Below are 19,334 nucleotides of genomic sequence, written 5' to 3' on the forward strand. Positions count from 1 at the left end.
AACATGAAAGACTGCTTCAGAGAACAGATAAAAAGAGCCCAAATTAAAGCAAAGCAGATGGCAAATATGGCTAATGCAGTCATCAATAAAAGCTGTAGCAGAGTAAAAATAGGAAAATTGTACTGGAAAGGACTAGCGATGCCTTCATTCATGTATGCGATGGAAGCCATGAAACTTGACAGGTAAACAATAAATGAATTTCAGAAGATAGACAATAAAGTATATAGAGCAATTTTGAAAGCGCCAAGTTACACAGCAAGTTGTGCGTTAAGATCTGAAATAGGGGCCTCTTCCTGCCAATCTAGAGATATCAAGAATAAACTATTCTACCTGAAACATACACCGAAGAATGGTGGAAATAGGCTCCTATATGAGATAACAATGGATCAGTATGAAAACAAAACAAAAAACCTGGATAATGCAAGTAAAAGAGTATATGAAAGAACTAAACATAAACTTAAGTAAAATTGAAGCAGTTAAAGACAAACAGTTAAGAGAAATAATAAACAATTGCGACAGAAAAATATGGCAGAAAGAAATGAATGAAAAGTCAACATTAAGAATCTACAGAAAATATAAAGAAAACATAAGAGAAGAAATCTGGTATGATAACACTGAAAAAACAATGCTGATCAGTAGGGCCAGACTAGGTATACTAGGATTAAATGATAGAAATAGGATAAAAAAAATGAAAATTTAGAACATTTCTTACTTTACTGTCCAGCATACAGTGAAATTAGAAATAGATATAGCTTTATGCAGCAACCATATCAAGAAAATAAAGAGGAATTAGTAGCAAATATACTCTTATTGGTAGTACTAATGAGGGAGGAAGTGGAGAATAGGAAAGATTTTATAAAAGAAATGTGGTATTTCAGAGAGAAGAAACTCAAGCAAACACAAACATAGGAGGAATAAAAGAAGCAAGGGAGCCGTTTCAAAGGCACATCCCACCTACTACTACTACTACTTTTAAGCGTCACAGCTGCAGTCATCCCCAAGTGTTTAAGAGAATAGAATTTGCTAATAAGGGAACGAACGTCAAAGACCTTTTAACTAAGGTGAGTAACCGAGAGTTCAGAGTTTTAAAAAAGCAGTAATCTAATGAAGCCTTTGTTAGTCAGATCCGATATAACCTGGTTCCTAAGGACACCTCCACAAACATAGTTCCGTGCACCCCACATTTCGCGTGTCTAGTGTCTAGGCTAATTTGGTATTTTACCCCATTTAATTTACGACTTCGATCTCCTGTCTATGGCATACGATTGCTTCTTTTTAGTTTTGTGTAGAAGACAACTACTACTAGCCTATGTATTGCGATGGCTTTGTCTGTCTGTCTGTTCGCGCTTTGTCTGTCCTCGATTTTCTGTTCGACCTCGGATCTTAAAGACTTCTGAGGCTAGCGAGCTGAAAATGGATATGTTGATCATTCACCATCCAATCACCAAACATTCCTACCAAATTGCAGCCCTCTAGCCTCAGTAGGTTTGATTTTATTTAAGGTTAAAGTTAGCCATGATCATGCGTCTGGCAACGCAATAGCTCATAGGAAACGGGGTGCCTGTACCTACCTATATCCACGGGACGCACCAACGTCTCATTAATAGTAATAAATCTAAATGACAAATTGCATAGAATAAAAGTTTTTCAGTCTGCAGAAATCTACCTGGAAAGTAACACCTAACCAATTCATGTCACTTTGCCGATCGATAGAACGCAACTTTTTCTGGTGGAACTAGGTAAGTTGACGTGAACGGTGCCACACAGCACCTTTCTCCCATAATTCTTGAGATGGCCGTTGTGTGGTGCTCCTCTCACCTCGTAGGTAGTCAGTTCGCTCAAAAGCTGGCCGACATCCCCATGTACCTATAATTTATCTTCCTGGCTGAAACCAATAAGACCCAGACTCAGACCAAGCACTTCTCACATGAACTCCCGATTGCTGCACCGAAGCCCAAGTTGGTTCCCTCATGGTCGGACAGCCATGATTTTGAGCAAGGTAAGAGGAGCAATTCTCATTCTTTGCATTTAACATTGTGTATTGAACAATGAAGTTTTGGACCTACTGTTTGAGTTGGGTTACGATAGGTGGGGTAGTCCACCCACCAGCCAGGTCAGGGCACGGTACCTTAAGTAAGGTTAGGTTGGGTTTAGTAAGGTCAGGACACAGTATTCGAGGGTAGGTTAGGTTTTGGTTTGCTTGGTTAGGTTAAAGCCAGTGCCGAAGCACATGTTTGAACAGATCTTTAGTCGCTGGGTTACGACGGTGTGAGGGTACAGGACCCCCCTGCCAGTTAGGTTGGGTTTGGTTAGGATAGCAGCTCAGTTTCACCTGAAACTCTGAATCTGAACGTCAGGTTAGATAATTTCCTATGGCCTTCCTTCTCTGGTTTTTAGTTCATATATGCATTTACCAATATTTCTCAATAGTACTACATACTTAGTTTTTATATCGTAATGGCCCAGGTACTATATCTCTAGTAACTAAAAAGGACATATATATCATTTAAGTTATTTTTGCATCGCTTGTGTATATAGTCCCGTGTCTTCCATATAAATAAATGCTTTGGTAGGAATTCAAAGTGTACGTCTTTGTTTAGATTTGAATAAGATGAAATCAAGCCAGTCAGCAGCCAATATGAGCAATGTTGCCTTGACAAATTGTTAATGAAGACCATATTCAAATGAGAGATCAGCTGACACCAACTATAGTCATAGCCTAAGAGGTTCATTGGAACTTCATAAATTTAACCTAGTCCCTTTTTTTTTTTTTTTTACATTTTTGTATTATGTTCCCTAACTGTTGCAATTTTTCATTTCAGATTCTCTCCCACTCCAACAAAGCATCATCAGTTTCTGTCATCAAGGTGCTAGATGTACGTGAGTTTTAAATGGTAAAAATAATGTTACAATTACCTGTTGAACTGGAAGAGACAGTAATTTTTGTACCATTACTTTGAAACTTAGAAAATATTTTGTAAATGCATTTCAAATTGAAGGTATCTGTTAAACTGAATCTCCTGTTGTAGGAAATTTAGAGCTGGTTTGGAAGGAAATATACTGTAGACTGGCGTATGTCATAGCAGTACCTTCTTGTTATTATACGTATTTTGAAATGAGGGAAGATTCATGAGGAACAAGCGTAAATGCAAAGCATACTCACAGGGTAATGGTCAGAATAAAAGAAGAAAAAAGAAAAAGGAGATAAGAAAATGAAAACTAAAAATTTTTGATAAGTATAAATGATCTATATGTGCCACTTTTCTGGATATAAAATACAAAGTTAGGCTTCCAACCTGCTGTTCATTGTAAGTAATAAAATATTGGAACTGTGTAAAAAAGAAATTAAAATGAATCCAGAATTTTCAGTAGAATTTCCTTTGAAAAAGGAAATTGAAGATTCATTATCTCCCCCTCCAATTAATCATGATTTGTTTGACCGTAGTGAGGCCACTAATGATAGCTCCTTGTTTTTGGGTCCATTCATTGATGTCAAGGCAGAGCCAAAGGAATATGAGCATGATGAAGGTGATAAGAAATATTCAAGTGAAATTGATATGGCAATGAACGATAAGGATATACCAGAATGCAAAATGGAAGTTGATACAGAAGAAAGGAATAGTGGGCAAACTGGAGCGAAACTTTTTGGATGCAAACTTTGTGGAAAAATGTTTTCTAGGAATTATAAACTCACAGTTCATATGAGAATTCATAATGGGGAGAAGCCATACAGATGTGGGGAATGCAAGAAAGCGTTTTCTGAGAAAAGTAACCTTACAAAGCACATGAAGGTTCATACTGGAGAAAAGCCATTCACTTGTGCAGAATGTGGGAAAACGTTTTCTCAGAAAATTCATCTTAGAGGTCACATGCTGACTCACACTGGAGAAAAACCATTTCCTTGCACAGTCTGTGGTAGAGCATTTGCCCTAAAAGGTCATGTAAAAAATCATATGAGGATTTGCACCGGAGGGAAGTCAGCTGGAGGCACTAGAAATCAAAATGCATCTGCTGTGGAACTTCGTCGGGCTCTCAGGAGAGTGAAGCGATACACATGCGTAGAATGTGGGAAGAAATTTTCTCGGAAACCTATTCTCAGAGATCATATGAGGATTCACACTGGAGAGAAGCCATTTACGTGCAGTGAATGTGGGAAAGCATTTTCACAAAAAAATGCTGTCACAAATCACATGAGAACTCACACAGGAGAAAAGCCATTCACATGCAGAGAGTGTGGGAAATCATTTTCTCGGAAAGGTAGTTTGACATCTCACAGAAAGATTCATACAATCAGGGATGTCATTTGCATGTAGAGAATGTGGGAAAAAAATTTCCCAGGAATGTGATCTTACAATTCATTAGAAGATACTATGTGTACTCATGAAGCAGTTACACTGGAGAATAGCCATAGGCAAGGGAGCAAGGCATATTTTCCAAAAAATTACTGCCCAAATCTGATAAAGATTAAAACTGAGTATAAGGATTCAACTGACATGTAACAGAGAATGCACCATTCCTGGTTTTAAATAAAGAACATTAAGAGAATACCCTTAAAAAAGACTGGCAATTTGAGTAGAGTGGAAGAACATTTTCAGAGAAGCATGAAGCATTTGCTAAGAGAGGAAATCAGGAAAAAAAGGTCAATCTAATATGAATAATTGATGCACACCAAGTTAACGAGAAACCTTTTATGTGTAAGGCTAAAAAATGGAGAACAGTATTTAGTATAATATGTATGTATATAAATGCCCTTCAGAAGAATACAAAATGTAAAGGGCAGGTACCAGGGAATCCAGGCACTCTCACTGAGGGAAAATGTTGTGCGGTGAAGCAATAGTTCTGGAAACTTCTCTTGGTAAAACTGGAATCTAAGAATATACCAGACTAAGAAGTAGTATATTTTTGTAGTGTTACCGCTGTTCATCCTCAAAAGAGTTCACTCTCATGGTCTCCTTAGGCCCCATTAGTCAAGCCAACCAGTCTCAAAGAATTGTGCTTGTTGGCACAGTGATAGAATATAAAGGGGTGGGCAAAAGGGCTCTGTCTCCTGTCCAAAGCATCTACCTCAGCTTTCCTTTCATCCTACTTACACAGACAAGATGTCAGCTGTTTTCCTCATTACACTCTAGTATGTCTTAGTGTTCGCATATCCACGGTATTTGTTTCAAAATTGTGTTCTGGATTCACAGATTCACCTATTCACAGATTTCTCTGTGGAATGTATATCTGAAACTTGCCATGAGAGTGGTGGTCATGTTGAGATATTGTCAGGGAATGTGCAATAAGTATGCAGCCAGATCCTACATAATTAGGTAAGTCACCTTAGAACCACAAAGAATAATATGTATGTAGGGTTTTTTAGTTTTTTTCCTGTTCTCTATAGCCAAACCCTAATGGGTATACAAAATAAAGAAAATGGTTGATAACCTGTGACGATACTATGGACCAAAAATTTATCAGAGTTGCTGGGATTTATTTATTAGGAGCTAAGCCATAGTAGTAGTAACCTATTTTTTGATAGCCATTGTGAGTGCTCAAACCCACCGACTTTCCCTGACAAAAATGCATGAGACTGTGTAAAGACTTGGCAGGCAATGAGGAAAATAGCCAACATATATGCTGTTGCCATATGATAAAGGGAGAAGTGAGGTAACTGCTGAGGACATGAAATAGAGCACTCTTTTCCTGAGTCTTTGATATTCTATCACTCTGCCAACAAGCACAATTCTGGCTGAGATCAACTACGAGAGAATTCTTTGAGATTGGTAGGTCTGTCTCAGTCTCATGGAGCTTGGGGGTACCATGAAGGTTTAACTCCTTTGAGGATGCACAGCTGCTACCAAAAATAGGTTTTCCCTACATCAAAACCTTTTATACATCAGATTGAAAATTTTTTGTGTTAATAAAGTTTCTGTTTTTTTTTTGTAGACTAACTTTACTGTCTAAATGGCCAATAGGCTAATAACGCTATTTTGGGGGAGTTCTCTCTCTTTGAACTTCCTTTACAAAATTGTTTTAACAATTGAGCAAGGGGTGATAAAGAGCAAGGACCTCTTGTGCAAAGCAGTATAGGTAGTATTTTGTAAGGAATAAAAATTATTTTGAAGAAGTTTATGTTTGTACAAATTTAATTTGAGGTCATTACCAGATGTTACTTATGGACTGGGTCTCACTGTCTGCAAAACTGAGGCTCCTCTTTTAAGACTTTGAAAAGGAATAGATATACGTAAATGCAATTTTCAGTTTAATGGGCTGTGAACTTTGTTTTCCATACATTTGTGATATTCCTTATCAAAAAATAAAGATTGCATTGTTGTGGAATTTCATTTCAAACAATTCTCCTTCCTCTTGGCTTCCTTGTATTCTAAATGTGTCAGTGGAATACTAGTCAATTTTACCAGGAATCAGCAAGCCTTTTGTTTTCCCCAGGAGAGTAGAGGCAGTCCCCAGTTTACGACGCTACAATGCTTTTCAAATATATTTTTCAGAAACGATTTGCTGGTTTATGACAAATGTTCCAGGCTTATGACGCCAATCCAATGGAAGAAATATGGCTCCAAAATAGCAGAATAAAAATTTTGAGTTTTTTTTTATGAAGAACTCAGTAAAAATGCAGTTTACATAATTTTCTATACACCCAAAGCATTAAAAGTAATGTTTTTCTAGGATTTTTGATGATGTTCCAGTTTACGATGATTTTTGGTTTACAACATGGTCTAAGGAATGGAATTACTGCCTTAAACCTGTGACTGCCTGTACTTGGAAATCATCGCCATACCTTCTTTACAATCTTCATGGATGGTGATGAAGGATATGCTCTTGTGTGCAAGAGTTGTTGGAAGATGCTTCAAGCCCACTAAGTCTATAAAATCTCACTACAAACCTCTTTGTGTTTCTTCTCCAGTCCCCATTGACCAGGTCCTAAAAGTATGGTAGCTTACTGTTGCAAAGAAGCTCTCTAGAGGGCTTATGTCTCTTCAAAAAAGAAAAACCACCTTTCTTAAGATTAGATCATACCGGGTCTCACTTAGACCACATGAGTTATGTTTCCTTCTATGTCAGGGACATCAAAATACCTTTTTGGTGGATAGCACTCACATTTCACTTTCTTATTGCTCATAGTCTTCATACCGTTCTTAACACTGTCATCATTCATCTTATTAGAAAGGAAAAATTTCCAACTTAGACCAAGTGATCCTACATCCTGTTTTGGGTTAATAACAACTACTCAGGTCATAATAATTGGAAACCAACCTTCACTGCACATATCTTCCCCAAAGAAGATACAGGCAGTCCCCGGGTTACGACGTTCCGAGGTTACGACGCTTCTCAATTATATTCATCAGACATTATTTCCAGGGTTACGACGCCTACAACGCTCATCTGGCTGATGAAATATGACACCAAAAATACAAAAAAAATCAATATTTGAAGGGTTTTTTTTATGAAAAATGCCATAAGAATGCAGTTTACATAGTTTTCAATGCACCCAAAGCATTAAAAGTAAGATTTTCTTAGGATTTTTGACGATGTTCCGGCTTACGAAGATTTTCGGCTTACGGAACCCACGTCATAACCTGGGGACTGCCTATATTAGTTTTAAAGCTGTAGTCAACTTTTGAATAGAATACATAAATTCTAGGAGAAATTTCTGTTCACGGGCTTTTGATGTGTTGATATGGTATTCTTATTTTTTTTAATCTAGGAAGATTTATGGTTCTGAACGGGATATATGAATATGTGGATTATATAATAATTACTACTATGTATATGATTACTTCAGGGATCCTTTGATCTTGTGTGTGGAAAATGCTTGGTCCAGTTGAATTAATACTATATAAGATTAATGTTAGTGATCACTAAGACAGCCTGAGAGGTTTATTGGAACCTTTTGAATTTAACTTAGAGCATTATTTTACTTTTTATCTTACGGTCCCTAACTGCATTGCTATCTATCCTTTCAGATTCTCCCCCCCCACTCTCCACAAGCCTTCATCAATTTTTGTCATCAAGGTGTTAGAAGTATATGGAGTTTTAAATGATATAGTAGTGTTACCATTACCTGTTACAGTGGAACAGACAGTATTTTACCATTACTTTGAAACTTTAAAAAAACCAAGTTTTAAATAGTAGTTTTATGACACCAACAATGAAATGAGGTTGTAATTCTAGAAAGTATTGTAATTTTACTTACTTTACTAGACATTTTCTCAGGGAAATATTTATAAGCTCTTTTGTGTTAGCTTTCCATTTAACAAATTGTCATTTTAGAACAGCCTTGTGTCATTTCTGCCGGTCGTTATGTACTCAGTGGAAAAATTCAAGCATTTGATTTGTTACAGTGTGATACAGTTGGCCTATAGGATCTCAATAGACATCTTTTGAAAAGGCATTTCATAAGGAAGGTCTCTGTTAAATAGAATATCTTCAGTTGCAGGAAACTTAAAACTGGTTTGGAAGGAAATATATACTGGCTCATGCTTCAACTGTCTTAAATTATTATTATTATTATATTTTGAAATAGGGTAAGATTCTTGAGGATTGCACCAAAATGCAAAGCAAACTTACAGAGCAGTGGTAAAAAGTAAAAAAGTCAAATTCTGACAAACAACAGATAATTGTACTATATACAAGATTTTTTTTTTTTTATATAAAGAACAGTTTGACTTCAGCTTGCTGTTCATTGTAAATAATGAAATATTGAATATGTGTAAAGAATAAACAATAATGAATCCAGAATTTTCAGTAGAATTTCCTTTGAAAAAGGAAATGGAAGATTCATTATCTCCCCCTCCAATTAATCATGATTTGTTTGACTGTAGTGAGGCCACTAATGAAAGCTCCTTGTTTTTGGGTCCATTCATTGATGTCAAGACAGAGCCAGAGGAATATGAGTATGATGAAAGTGATAAGAAATATTCAAGTGAAATTGATATGGCAATGAACGATAAGGAATTACCAGAATGCAAAATGGAAGTTGATACAGAAGAAAAGAATAGTGGTCAAACTGGAGCTAAACCTTTTAGATGCCAACGATGTGGAAAAACGTTTTCTAGGAATTACCAACACAGTTCATATGAGAATTCATAATGGGGAGAAGCCATACAGATGTGGAGAATGTAAGAAAGCATTTTCTGAGAAAGGTAACCTTACAAAGCACATGAAGGTTCATACTGGAGAAAAACCATTCACTTGTGCAGAATGTGGGAAGACCTTTTCTCAGAAAAGTCACCTTAGTGGGCACATGCTGACTCACACTGGAGAAAAACCATTTCCATGCACAATCTGTGGTACAAGAGCATTTGCCCTAAAAAGACATCTCAAAAATCATATGTGGAAATGCATTGGAGTGAAGTCAGCCAGAGGCACTAGAAGTCAGAATCCATCTTCTGTGGAACTTCGTCGGGCTCTCAGGAGAGTGAAGCGATACACATGCGTAGAATGTGAGAAGAAATTTTCTCGAAAGCCCATTCTCAGAGATCATATGAGGATTCACACTGGCGAGAAGCCATTTATGTGCAGTGAATGTGGGAAAGCATTTTCACTAAAAAATACTCTGACAAACCATATGACTACTCACAAAGGAGAAAAGCCATTCACATGCAGAGAGTGTGGGAAAGCTTTTACTCGGAAAAGTGGACTGATATCGCACGGAAAGATTCACTCAGTTGGGATGTCATTTGCATGTAGAGAATGTGGGAAAAAATTTTCTCTAGAACATGATCTTACAATTCACCTGAAGGTTCATGCTTGAGATTATGAGAAAATCTTTTCTTTACGATGACATTAACGAAAGACAAGTTTACACAGAAAAGAAACCATAGGGAAAGAGGCAAGGCATATTTTCTAAAAAATTTACTTCACAAATCTAAAGTTAATTAAAACAACACTATAATCATTCAGCTGACACATTAGAGAAAGCACCATTCCTGACTTTATATAAAGAATACCCATAATAAAGTATGGCAACTCAAGCAGGATGGAAGCACATTTTCAGAGAAGCATGACTCATTTTTGAAGAAAGGAAAGAAGGAAAAACAGCTGATCTAATATGAATAATCAGATGCACAACAAGGTCGTGATAAACCTTTTATGTGTAAGGCTGAAAATAAAAGAGTATTTGTATAGTATATCTGTAAATGCCTTTCAGAAGAATACAAAGGATTACAATGGGCAACATAAGTATGAAGTGTAAAGTCCAGACATGATGGTAGAATATCACTATACAAAAGGGAAAATGATGGAAAAGAGACCCATCAGGTAAGAGGATGGAGAAGAGAAGAGGTGATATAAAGTCATTAGAGGGAAGCAAGAGAATCTTTGTTTAGGACAGCGAAGTGAACAAGGAAAGAGGTCAAACATGTGATAAACAAAGAAAGGCATAATGGAATAGTGGCAGCAATTTCTGGAGAAATCTACTCAACAAAGAGAATAAACACAAGCTGAAATATGTTGACTTGAAAAGAGAAGAACAGAAAATGTGACACCTAAAGATGTTAGGAGAGCCCCTGAAAAGAATACAAGTGGAAAAGGTCTGCGACTTTTGGGAAATGAAAGAGATTTGGCAGCCTAAGACCCAGTCATTGATGAGCTAACCAACAATGTCATACAGCATATGCAACAAAGAAAAGGAAAATATGAGACGTGAAGAGGACAAGGATACAAAAGGGATTATGACAAAAATGAAATCTGATGGGAGAGGCGACACCTTACGATGTGAAAAATATAGAGAAAGAAGAGTATGCTATAAAAATGTAGGAGACGGTGCTGCACATAAGGCTGCGAAAAAGTATTAGAAATCAACTTTGTCAATTTGGCTTCATGTTAGATAAATCAACATGTCAGGCAATCTTCAATCTGCAAGTAAAAGGACCATGGACATTACCAAAGGCCTGAAAGACATGTAGAAAATGAATAGATGAAGACCTGGATAAGATAAGTATTCAGGCAATAACTGCACAAGACAAATGGCTTTGGAGAGTACTCATCTCTTGTACAGCTATGTAAGAGGGAAATGTGACACATTGGCATAATGTAATGATGATGCAAGATAAAAAAAACACACACAGGAAAAGTGAGTAGGTAAAGGAAACATCTCCTTCAATATCACTATCATACAGTGTTTTTTTCACATTTTATTTACATTTGGATTCATTAGTACATGTAAAATACAAAATACTGTATATTCAATCCACTGATATGTTTATACCTTAAATCATACTTCTCACTAGCACATTTCTTCTTAATTTCCTTTCAAGGTTTTCACTTTGAAAAATTCTTCCCTGTCATAAACATGACATCAAATGTACAGTAATTAAAAAAAAAAAACTGAATTCATCCTAACCCCTTGTGGAGGTCTGCACAGCACAGTACTGCAGGTGCAAATCATTGTACACAAACATGATGCGCTCATATCATCATCATCATCACATTTTCAAAATGCTGGATGGACTTGATCAAGAAAAGCCTCCAGTTGAAAATACCTTCATTAGGTCAAATGACCAGTCCAAAATGTAAAACATTCTAACATTGGTATCCTCATCTTCATAGAAATCCATCACTTCCAAGATGTGCTCCCAAACAATCAACCCTTCTCCCCATAAAGCAGCAGTTATGCCCCAAGGAAGAAGATACATAATGTAGGAAGTAAAGGAATGACAAATCGGTACGTAGAAGAATTCTCAAGTCTGCAGTAGTATTGAAAAAAAGTGTAATTCAGCCCAAAAGAAGTGATAAACTTGTCTATAAAAAATCAAGATAGCAAACATAATAGAAGCAGGATGGAAATGGAAAAATCTTGCAATAGTGAAGAGGAGAACAGGGAGACCACAAGCCAAATTTTGACATTAAAATTAAATTACATTAAAGATTTTTAAAACCTAGATGAAAACTGCACTTGATATACATATTGGTATTTACAATTCCTCTTCTTCCAAATTATATTTAGAATATAAAAGAATATAGGAAACTATTTCACAATGATGTACCTCTTTAAAATGTTGCTTTCGACGGATACATTCGTCACTACAAATTCATTCCCCCATTCCAACTAATTATATATTTTGGTATAATATTAGTAATGACAACAACAATAACAACAACAACAATAAATAAATATAGTTTTACTGTATTCTTAAAATTTCAAATGTTGTACTAGAAGTACTATATTATGATCCTCATTTCTGTTACCCGGATGGATAAAGCTGTTGCAAAATGTTTTAACACTTGTTTGTACATGAAATATCAAAATACAGTGGGCCCTCATATCCCATATTTGTGGACTCATGGATTCACGGATTTCTCTCTGGATCGTATCTACCCATTATTCATGGGAAATTCGCCTATTTGCGGTATTTTTCTATGATAAATATCCAGAAATTCCAGCTTTTTTTTTTCAATTTCATCATAAAATGCACTTTTTGTGATAAAACTATTAAAAAAACCAGGTATAAAAATTTTTAGTGGGTTTTTCTTGAGTTTTACCTACCAAAATAGGCCGTTTTCAGCATTTTCATAGGGGTTCCAGCTATTCACACATCCCTTGCGAATACGGGGGGACCACTGTGTAGTACTAAATTCCTTGATTACGATGAAAACCATAAAACTACATCATTTTAAAATATATTTCTTTTGCTGAAGTTTAAAATGTATTTCTTTTGCTGAAATTAAAATGTAAAGTATTCTATCTTCAAAATGTAAAATACCTTACAGTAAATTGAATTATCATGACAATTTTCGTTAATATTACGAGTTAAATAAGTTTTGGTTAATCCCAAATCAAAGGCAAGACTTCAATCTCTCCCACTGAATCAACTGTACCTTCCTCTAAGGTGAAAAGGTGTATCTGTCATTCACAAAATACAGTACAGTAATTATAATATGGATTTTTTTCTATGGACATAAGTACGTACTGTACTCTACTATACAAGTTTTTGTATTGCATGTAGATTTTATTTCAGTAATAAAATACACTATTTAAAATCAGATATATTCTATAATAACTATATTAAGTACTAAAAACTGAGCTTTTAGATCCAACTCCCATGTTTTCTGATCAATCAGAAATGCTCTTACAATTCCTGACCAATGAAAAGGAGAACATAGACCTCCAAGTATATATAAAATCTGAAGTACTTAAAAAAAAAAAGGATTTGTATCTTATAAAATGTGCTGAAAATCCTTCTAATATATGAGAAATAAGGCAAGAACATTAAAAAAATAGCTCTATTTTAAAAAAAATTCAACAGAACATCGAAAGATTTTCCAGTCAAAATCTTTTTTCATTCAATCTAATCCCTACGGAGCCTACTGGAGTAACTCTTGCTTTCCAGCCACCCTGTGATGACATCATAGTTTCTTGTAAACCACTTGATGTTATTTGATGTCTTTTCAATTGCTTGATCAACAGCCCTGGCGGCTGTTTTCAACTGGTCTTTGTATTCCTCCTTAAACATCTTCAGCTGCAAGAAGAAGAAATTCTTAGCATCTCTACATCTTGTAGTGCTGGACTACATCTAAGGTCCGACTAAATATTTCACACTAAGGCTAACTCCAAAGCAGTTATATAATATGGGAGTGCACATGTGTACTATACGTATGTACACACTTACACATTTATATCTATATATATATATATATATATATATATATATATATATATATATATATATATATATATATATATATATATATATATATATATAATGTGTTGCAGTAATCTTCATAATGGGGATTAATTAAACATATAATCAGACACAAAGTCTTCAACCAGAATTGTCACTCACCTGTGTCAAAAGAGGAGTAAATTGGTGTATTTATAGTATGTATACCATTAAAAATTTGACAACATTGTATTAACAGCTAAAATTAGATTAATTATATTATGAATGCAACAACAATAAGACCAATTACGTTTTGACTTTATCTTGAGTCACTTGCCTCAACTTTTGAATACATATCAGATGATGCCAGAAATAACCAAGAATTTTTACATTACAATACCTTGAAAAAATCTTAATTCAAATCACTGTGCAAATGAATTGCGTTAAAAAGTCTAACAAATAGTACTGTACATCCCAATGTAAGACAACTAGCATGCAAATAAAAGCCACAAATAGATTCTGTTAAGTTTCAAGTTAGCAAATTGGAGTTTATGAAACAAGGGAAGCCATTAAAGACTAGTGGACTTATTTTCCTTAATTTAAGTTTGGATCGTGTTCTCAAGACCAAGTTACTTGTGAAAACAGTTCAAGTTAGGGAGCTGGACATACTGTACAGGTACTCTTTCACTGTATACATATGGTACTATTTTTACTCTATGTCACACATAAAAAGCTACCTGGCCCTGCGTATGAAACAGGGTCACATTCCTCCATGACCACCAGTACAGCCAAAACCTGTGTATTCAACCACATTTAACATATAAAATATAGGGTGACAATCAAGGCAAACAAAAGTCATTCTAAATGAATGAATGATTTTTGGGCTTAAGTAAAATTGAATTCATATAAGGTATACAACAAAAAAGACAGTACATAAAGATAGCATACATAGCTTAACTCATATCAAATCCAAGCAAAGCTCACTATCAAATCCCTTGCCCTCTTTCCGTCTGAGAGTCTTATGTGGCCATTCATCATAAGTGTTGTTAATACATAACTTCCAGCTCTGAGTACAATGCACTTTTTCTTCTTAGCACCACACTCATACCTGGCAGGCCATTCACCACAGAGCAAGTCACTTACTATTAATTCACTGCAAGGATCTCTAATAAATTGTCCAGCATTCTTAATAATGGCCCCAAGAATAATTACAAATTTACTTGTACAGCTGAGCTACATAAGCGTGTACAACTTTCTGAGCATGTATATTTCAAAATTTGGTCTTACACAGCAAATATCATATCAGTGGAAAAACTGTATACCGAACAATTTTACATCCTGGGAAGAATGTATCTTGTTTTTGACTGCAGTGTGTTATTTCAGCCTCATACTCATGCATACTTACTCATCACAAATATATATACCAAAGTAGGTACTGTGCAGTACTATACAGTTCTGCATAAAAAATATATGGACAATCTCCTCCAAATGCAAGAATCCACATTTGAATGTAAAATAAAAGACAATTCTGTATGAAATGAGCCATAAAATAAAATGTGACAGATTCTCAGCAAGAAGGGGAGAAAAAGAGTCAGGAAAACGAGCAGTAGCAAAGCCCAAAGAACATAAAACGCACAGATTCCAAGGCCATTTTTGAAATTAGGAAATACACAAGAAAGGAAAAGAATGGAGAGAACTCATAACACATCTAACCCCATCAGAAAAACCTGATGTAAGAATATTAAAACTGATAATGTGTCAGTATAGTACAGAAGTATGTATAGAAAAAACCAAGCCATGTAAGTTTGAAATTACCATAACAGAAATACAGACTATATTTGCCAATGTACATGCACATATCATTCCACTACACAAAGCATTTATAGGCCAAGCGATCTAAAATCTATGAGTTAGAATACGTATATGCTTGAAATAAGTCCCCAAACCCAAGATATGAACAGCGATAATACCTCTTTCTTATCTTGCTCTGTATTGAAAGACGCGCTTACAACCTCCAAAATTGTTATTAATTCTGGTAAACTTCCAAAACTGTCATGAGTAAAAAATATAAAATAAAGAGTTAGCAAGTACTATGGTGCAAAGAGACTATCCAGGTAAATGTGTAGCAGAGGAAGCAGGTAGTAACTAGAAGCCAGATGGTCTACAAGACAAGATCTCTGTCTTCTTAAGAAAGCAGGTGTCAGCTCCTGAAGGCAAAACCTTTATAACATAAACCAGATGCAAAGCAAGCATCTACTGTTCATCCAGAGGAGAAAGATCCCAGTGCAATGATGAACATGTTTGCAAACCTGGAGGGAACCTGATTAGTCCAAAGTAGTGAAAAAGCAAATCTGTAAACTAGAAAAAGTAGGATATAAACAGTATACCAGCACGAATGGCAAATATGTAAACCTGTGAAAGAAGATTTGTTTTGGACGGGTGGTTATTACAGCATGCTACCAAATCTGTGAGTTTAAAAAAATGGGGAACGACGCGATTAAGCAGAAGGGGCTAATTCAGTATCTGTGTGCAATATACTGAATGCTCGAAGGAAAACACCCAAGAAATAAGTACAAAAAAGCATTTGCATAAAACTGTGAACATACTGAGCACAACAACAAGATAGTGAAATCTGGTTATGAACTTCAAAAAGAAATCAGGGTAATGATGTATAGAGATGTGTAAACCTGTGGATAAAACCAAAACAATGTGACAAAGACTGCTACAGTCTTTGCACAAACCTGTGAGAAAAATGATTAAGCAGCAAAACTGGCAAGCGTAATATGTAAACCTAAGGGAAGAAAAGAAGAAATCAGCACATGCACAGTCAACCCCCGTCTATTTGCAGAATTTTTCATAGTGAAATATTCACTAATTACTGTACTTTCATATTATTTTCATGACTACATTTTTTAAGATAAAACTATTAAAATAGGCAGGTATATAAGCATTTTTAGAGGAGGTTTTTGGTGTTTGAACTATCAAAATGGGCAGTTATAAGCATTTTTTGAAGGGTGTCAAGTATTTGCAGATTTTAGCTGTTCGCAGGGGTTGTGGTCCCTATTCCCTGCGAATCCCAGGGGTCAACTGTACCGTGATATAAAAACAAGATCAAAAGTCATACTTTCACAGATATGGAAAAGGAGAAGGATTAAAAGAATTGCCTTTTAAACCTGTGGAAGAGAAAGGGCACAGCAGTAAGATGTCTGTAGTATTGAGTGACAAAGTGTACCACGGATGCACGTATTGGAAATTGAGAGAACCGTATGTTTGGTGACCAATACTGCTCAACACTACAGATGAAATATAAGAGGGTTATTCAGTTGGTCTCCATTACCTCTTTCAGTTCCAACTCTGTGGAGAATTTTTCAGTTGCAGACTGGATGATTCGTGTGACACCAAACAACCCTGATCCATAGCTGTAAGTAATGGAAGTTTTTACTGACATTTCTGAAACCCTTATCTTAGCCTGGCTAGCCTTACAGATCAGTACAAAGCAATTCTCAAAATATATATTTTACTATATACGTATACATATTATTTTTGAACCTGTACTTTGTCTGCTACTGTAATACATCAACAGTTTCTTAATTATGACAGTAAAAATCTATTCGAATTATGACAGTAAAAATCTATTCCAAAAAATATGAAGCCTATAAAGCAAGAATCTTTTTCAAGACCCTAATTCCCCTAATATTATACTGTTCAGTATCTTATAAAATCTGTTAAATGAAGCTTCCAATTCACAAAGTACTGTATAAAAAATTTCTTTAATAAAGTACGTACGTGTTCTAATGTTTGAAAAACTGTAAAGGGGAATCTTGACTACACAAAATATTACATAGAGAATTTTGTAAAAAATAATTTTCATAATACAGGCAGTCACCGGTTTACGACGGGTTCGGCTTACGACAATCCGAGGTTAAGGCACTTTTCAATTATATTCATCAAAAATTATTTCCAGGGTTACGATGCATGTTCCAGGGTTACAACGCCTACAAACGCTGATCTGGCAGAAGAAATATGACACCAAAAATGCAAAATAATCAATATTTAAAGGTTTTTATTGATGAAAAATGCAATAAGAATGCAGTTTACATAGTTTTTAATGCATCCAAAGCATTAAAAGTAAGGTTTTCTTAGGATTTTTTTATGATGTTCCGGCTTAAAACACATCTCAAGAACGGAACCCCCGTCGTAACCCGGGGACTGCCTGTACTTCATACATAATTTGGAACTAAAGCTGTTATTTTATAAAATATTACATGAAGACACTTTTTGTATGAATTGAACATTTCCTTGTGATACTTACTAATCGATAATACGCATCCAATTGTCTTTTAAGTAGTTCCAAGCTAGATACCTGCCAACTTTATTACGTGCAACTGACCCAAAGACCAGAGCAGCATCTTGCTTTCTGATGCCAGTATCTGCTGTAAAAGCCATTTTCAGATACCTGTAAGAATAATTAATTTTCAATGTTATCATGGATCAACGCTTAGTGGTGAAAGCCCAAAGGCCGGGATTTAACAAAGAATCTTTCCATGGTAAATACCGATATATTTTTACAATTGCCAAAGGATCGGCAAAGTAATGCTCTTGTCTGCTCATTGCCAATAATAGTTAAGAAAAAGGAAAACAGTGAAAGTTATTTGTTCCATTATAAAAAAAAAACTAACTTTGTCAAAGAAGTACAGAGCTTCAAGGTAGGAATGCAATCTCTAATAAACTAATAGGAGTAAATTTAAAATATGAGTAATATTATGAATATAGTGCTCCTATATCCATAAAGAGCCATTTACAATGGAATGACCATATCCAGCTTATTGAAAGAGAGAAACGCTATGTACTATGGTATCATATAGGTTGAGACAAAAATATAAAGACAAATAAATAAACACTTTTAAATGAATACATATCCTCCACTTATGAAATACTTTAATAAATCAGGACAACGTTGCTAATAATTACATATAACAGACAAAAGCTTTGGCTGAGAAGTAGAATATTTATTTTTCTGCTTCAGTTTCCTCTGAGCTGTAAGGTACCTTTTATTTGAAATATAAAACTGCTTTTTTCAAGCATACTCTGGACTTTAGTCTAACTTCCTTCAGGGTGAAACTGTTCTTTTTCCTTGCTACTTTAATGCTCACAGGTACGTATATGAGTACAATGTTTTTTTTTTAATAGAAATGGTACCTGGTTTAAGATCTATAGGTCACAACAAGATTGTTTATAAAGACAAACAGCCCATCATGCAATGTCCTTTTATGCTTCAATAAACTTGTGATTTCTTAATCTCATCGCTTAATGGTTTTTTCGCTTCCTATTCCCTTGTAACAAACAACTGTGCACGATTTTTCTAAGAGAAAGAATTTAGCTCAAACTGAAAACAAGATCAGAGAAATGACTAATGGATTCAAGGTTTTATTATTAAATCCCCAAAGTAGACTGCTTACAAGTGAAAGAAGAGAGAGAGAGAGAGCCAAGAGTGAAAAAACAGAGTTAGAGTAAGAAAAAATGATTAGTTAGTGAAAACAGCTGGGAAATGAATTACTTACAGACTAAGAGAAATTTGTTTAATCTCTTTCTATAGAAAACAATTACCAGTGAAACCATACTTTTCCTAAAAATATACAGCCCAAGAAGAGTCTTTTCTGGGCTCAGCCATGTCGCTCCGTGAAATATGTCTCCTTTAGCACTATTTCTAGTAAAATATTGCTATAGTACCAG

General features: G+C 35.3%; 3 protein-coding genes across 8 annotated transcripts in view; 2 read left to right on the plus strand and 1 right to left on the minus strand.

The window, feature by feature from the left end:
* Positions 1 to 924: 924 nt before the first annotated feature.
* On the plus strand, positions 925 to 6,314 carry LOC135202919 (gastrula zinc finger protein XlCGF7.1-like). The gene is made up of 2 exons (XM_064232377.1): positions 925 to 1,061; positions 2,823 to 6,314. Exon 2 carries the CDS (start codon positions 3,351 to 3,353, stop codon positions 4,311 to 4,313), a length of 963 nt encoding a protein of 320 aa, XP_064088447.1. The 5' UTR covers positions 925 to 1,061; positions 2,823 to 3,350; the 3' UTR covers positions 4,314 to 6,314.
* A 2,846-nt stretch (positions 6,315 to 9,160) lies between these two features.
* LOC135202641 (oocyte zinc finger protein XlCOF2-like) lies at positions 9,161 to 9,754 on the plus strand. Its single transcript, XM_064232136.1, has one exon. The coding sequence runs from the start codon at positions 9,161 to 9,163 to the stop codon at positions 9,752 to 9,754; it is 594 nt and encodes a 197-aa protein (XP_064088206.1).
* A 1,345-nt stretch (positions 9,755 to 11,099) lies between these two features.
* Positions 11,100 to 19,334, minus strand: part of LOC135202916 (aminopeptidase N-like) — a 69,678-nt gene continuing 61,443 nt past the window's right edge. For 4 of the 6 annotated variants that reach the window (XM_064232373.1, XM_064232372.1, XM_064232371.1 and 1 more), the window contains exons 16-18: positions 17,914 to 18,057; positions 16,939 to 17,020; positions 11,100 to 13,460 (exon numbers count right to left, since the gene is read on the minus strand). In XM_064232373.1, coding sequence (XP_064088443.1) covers positions 13,290 to 13,460; positions 16,939 to 17,020; positions 17,914 to 18,057 — 397 coding nt within the window. In that variant the 3' untranslated portion in view covers positions 11,100 to 13,289. Of the gene's footprint in view, positions 13,461 to 15,571; positions 15,651 to 16,938; positions 17,021 to 17,913; positions 18,058 to 19,334 lie in introns of all 6 variants that reach the window. The other 2 variants (XM_064232375.1, XM_064232374.1) reach the window with 2 other exon arrangements.

Source organism: Macrobrachium nipponense, chromosome 33 (genome assembly GCF_015104395.2).
Source record: "Macrobrachium nipponense isolate FS-2020 chromosome 33, ASM1510439v2, whole genome shotgun sequence".
Taxonomy (NCBI): Eukaryota; Metazoa; Arthropoda; class Malacostraca; order Decapoda; family Palaemonidae; genus Macrobrachium; species Macrobrachium nipponense.

Coding starts and splice junctions, on each gene's coding strand:
- LOC135202919 (XM_064232377.1), top strand. CDS start 3,351: ATGAATCCAGAATTTTCAGTAGAATTTCCTTTGAAAAAGGAAATTGAA.
- LOC135202641 (XM_064232136.1), top strand. CDS start 9,161: ATGAAGGTTCATACTGGAGAAAAACCATTCACTTGTGCAGAATGTGGG.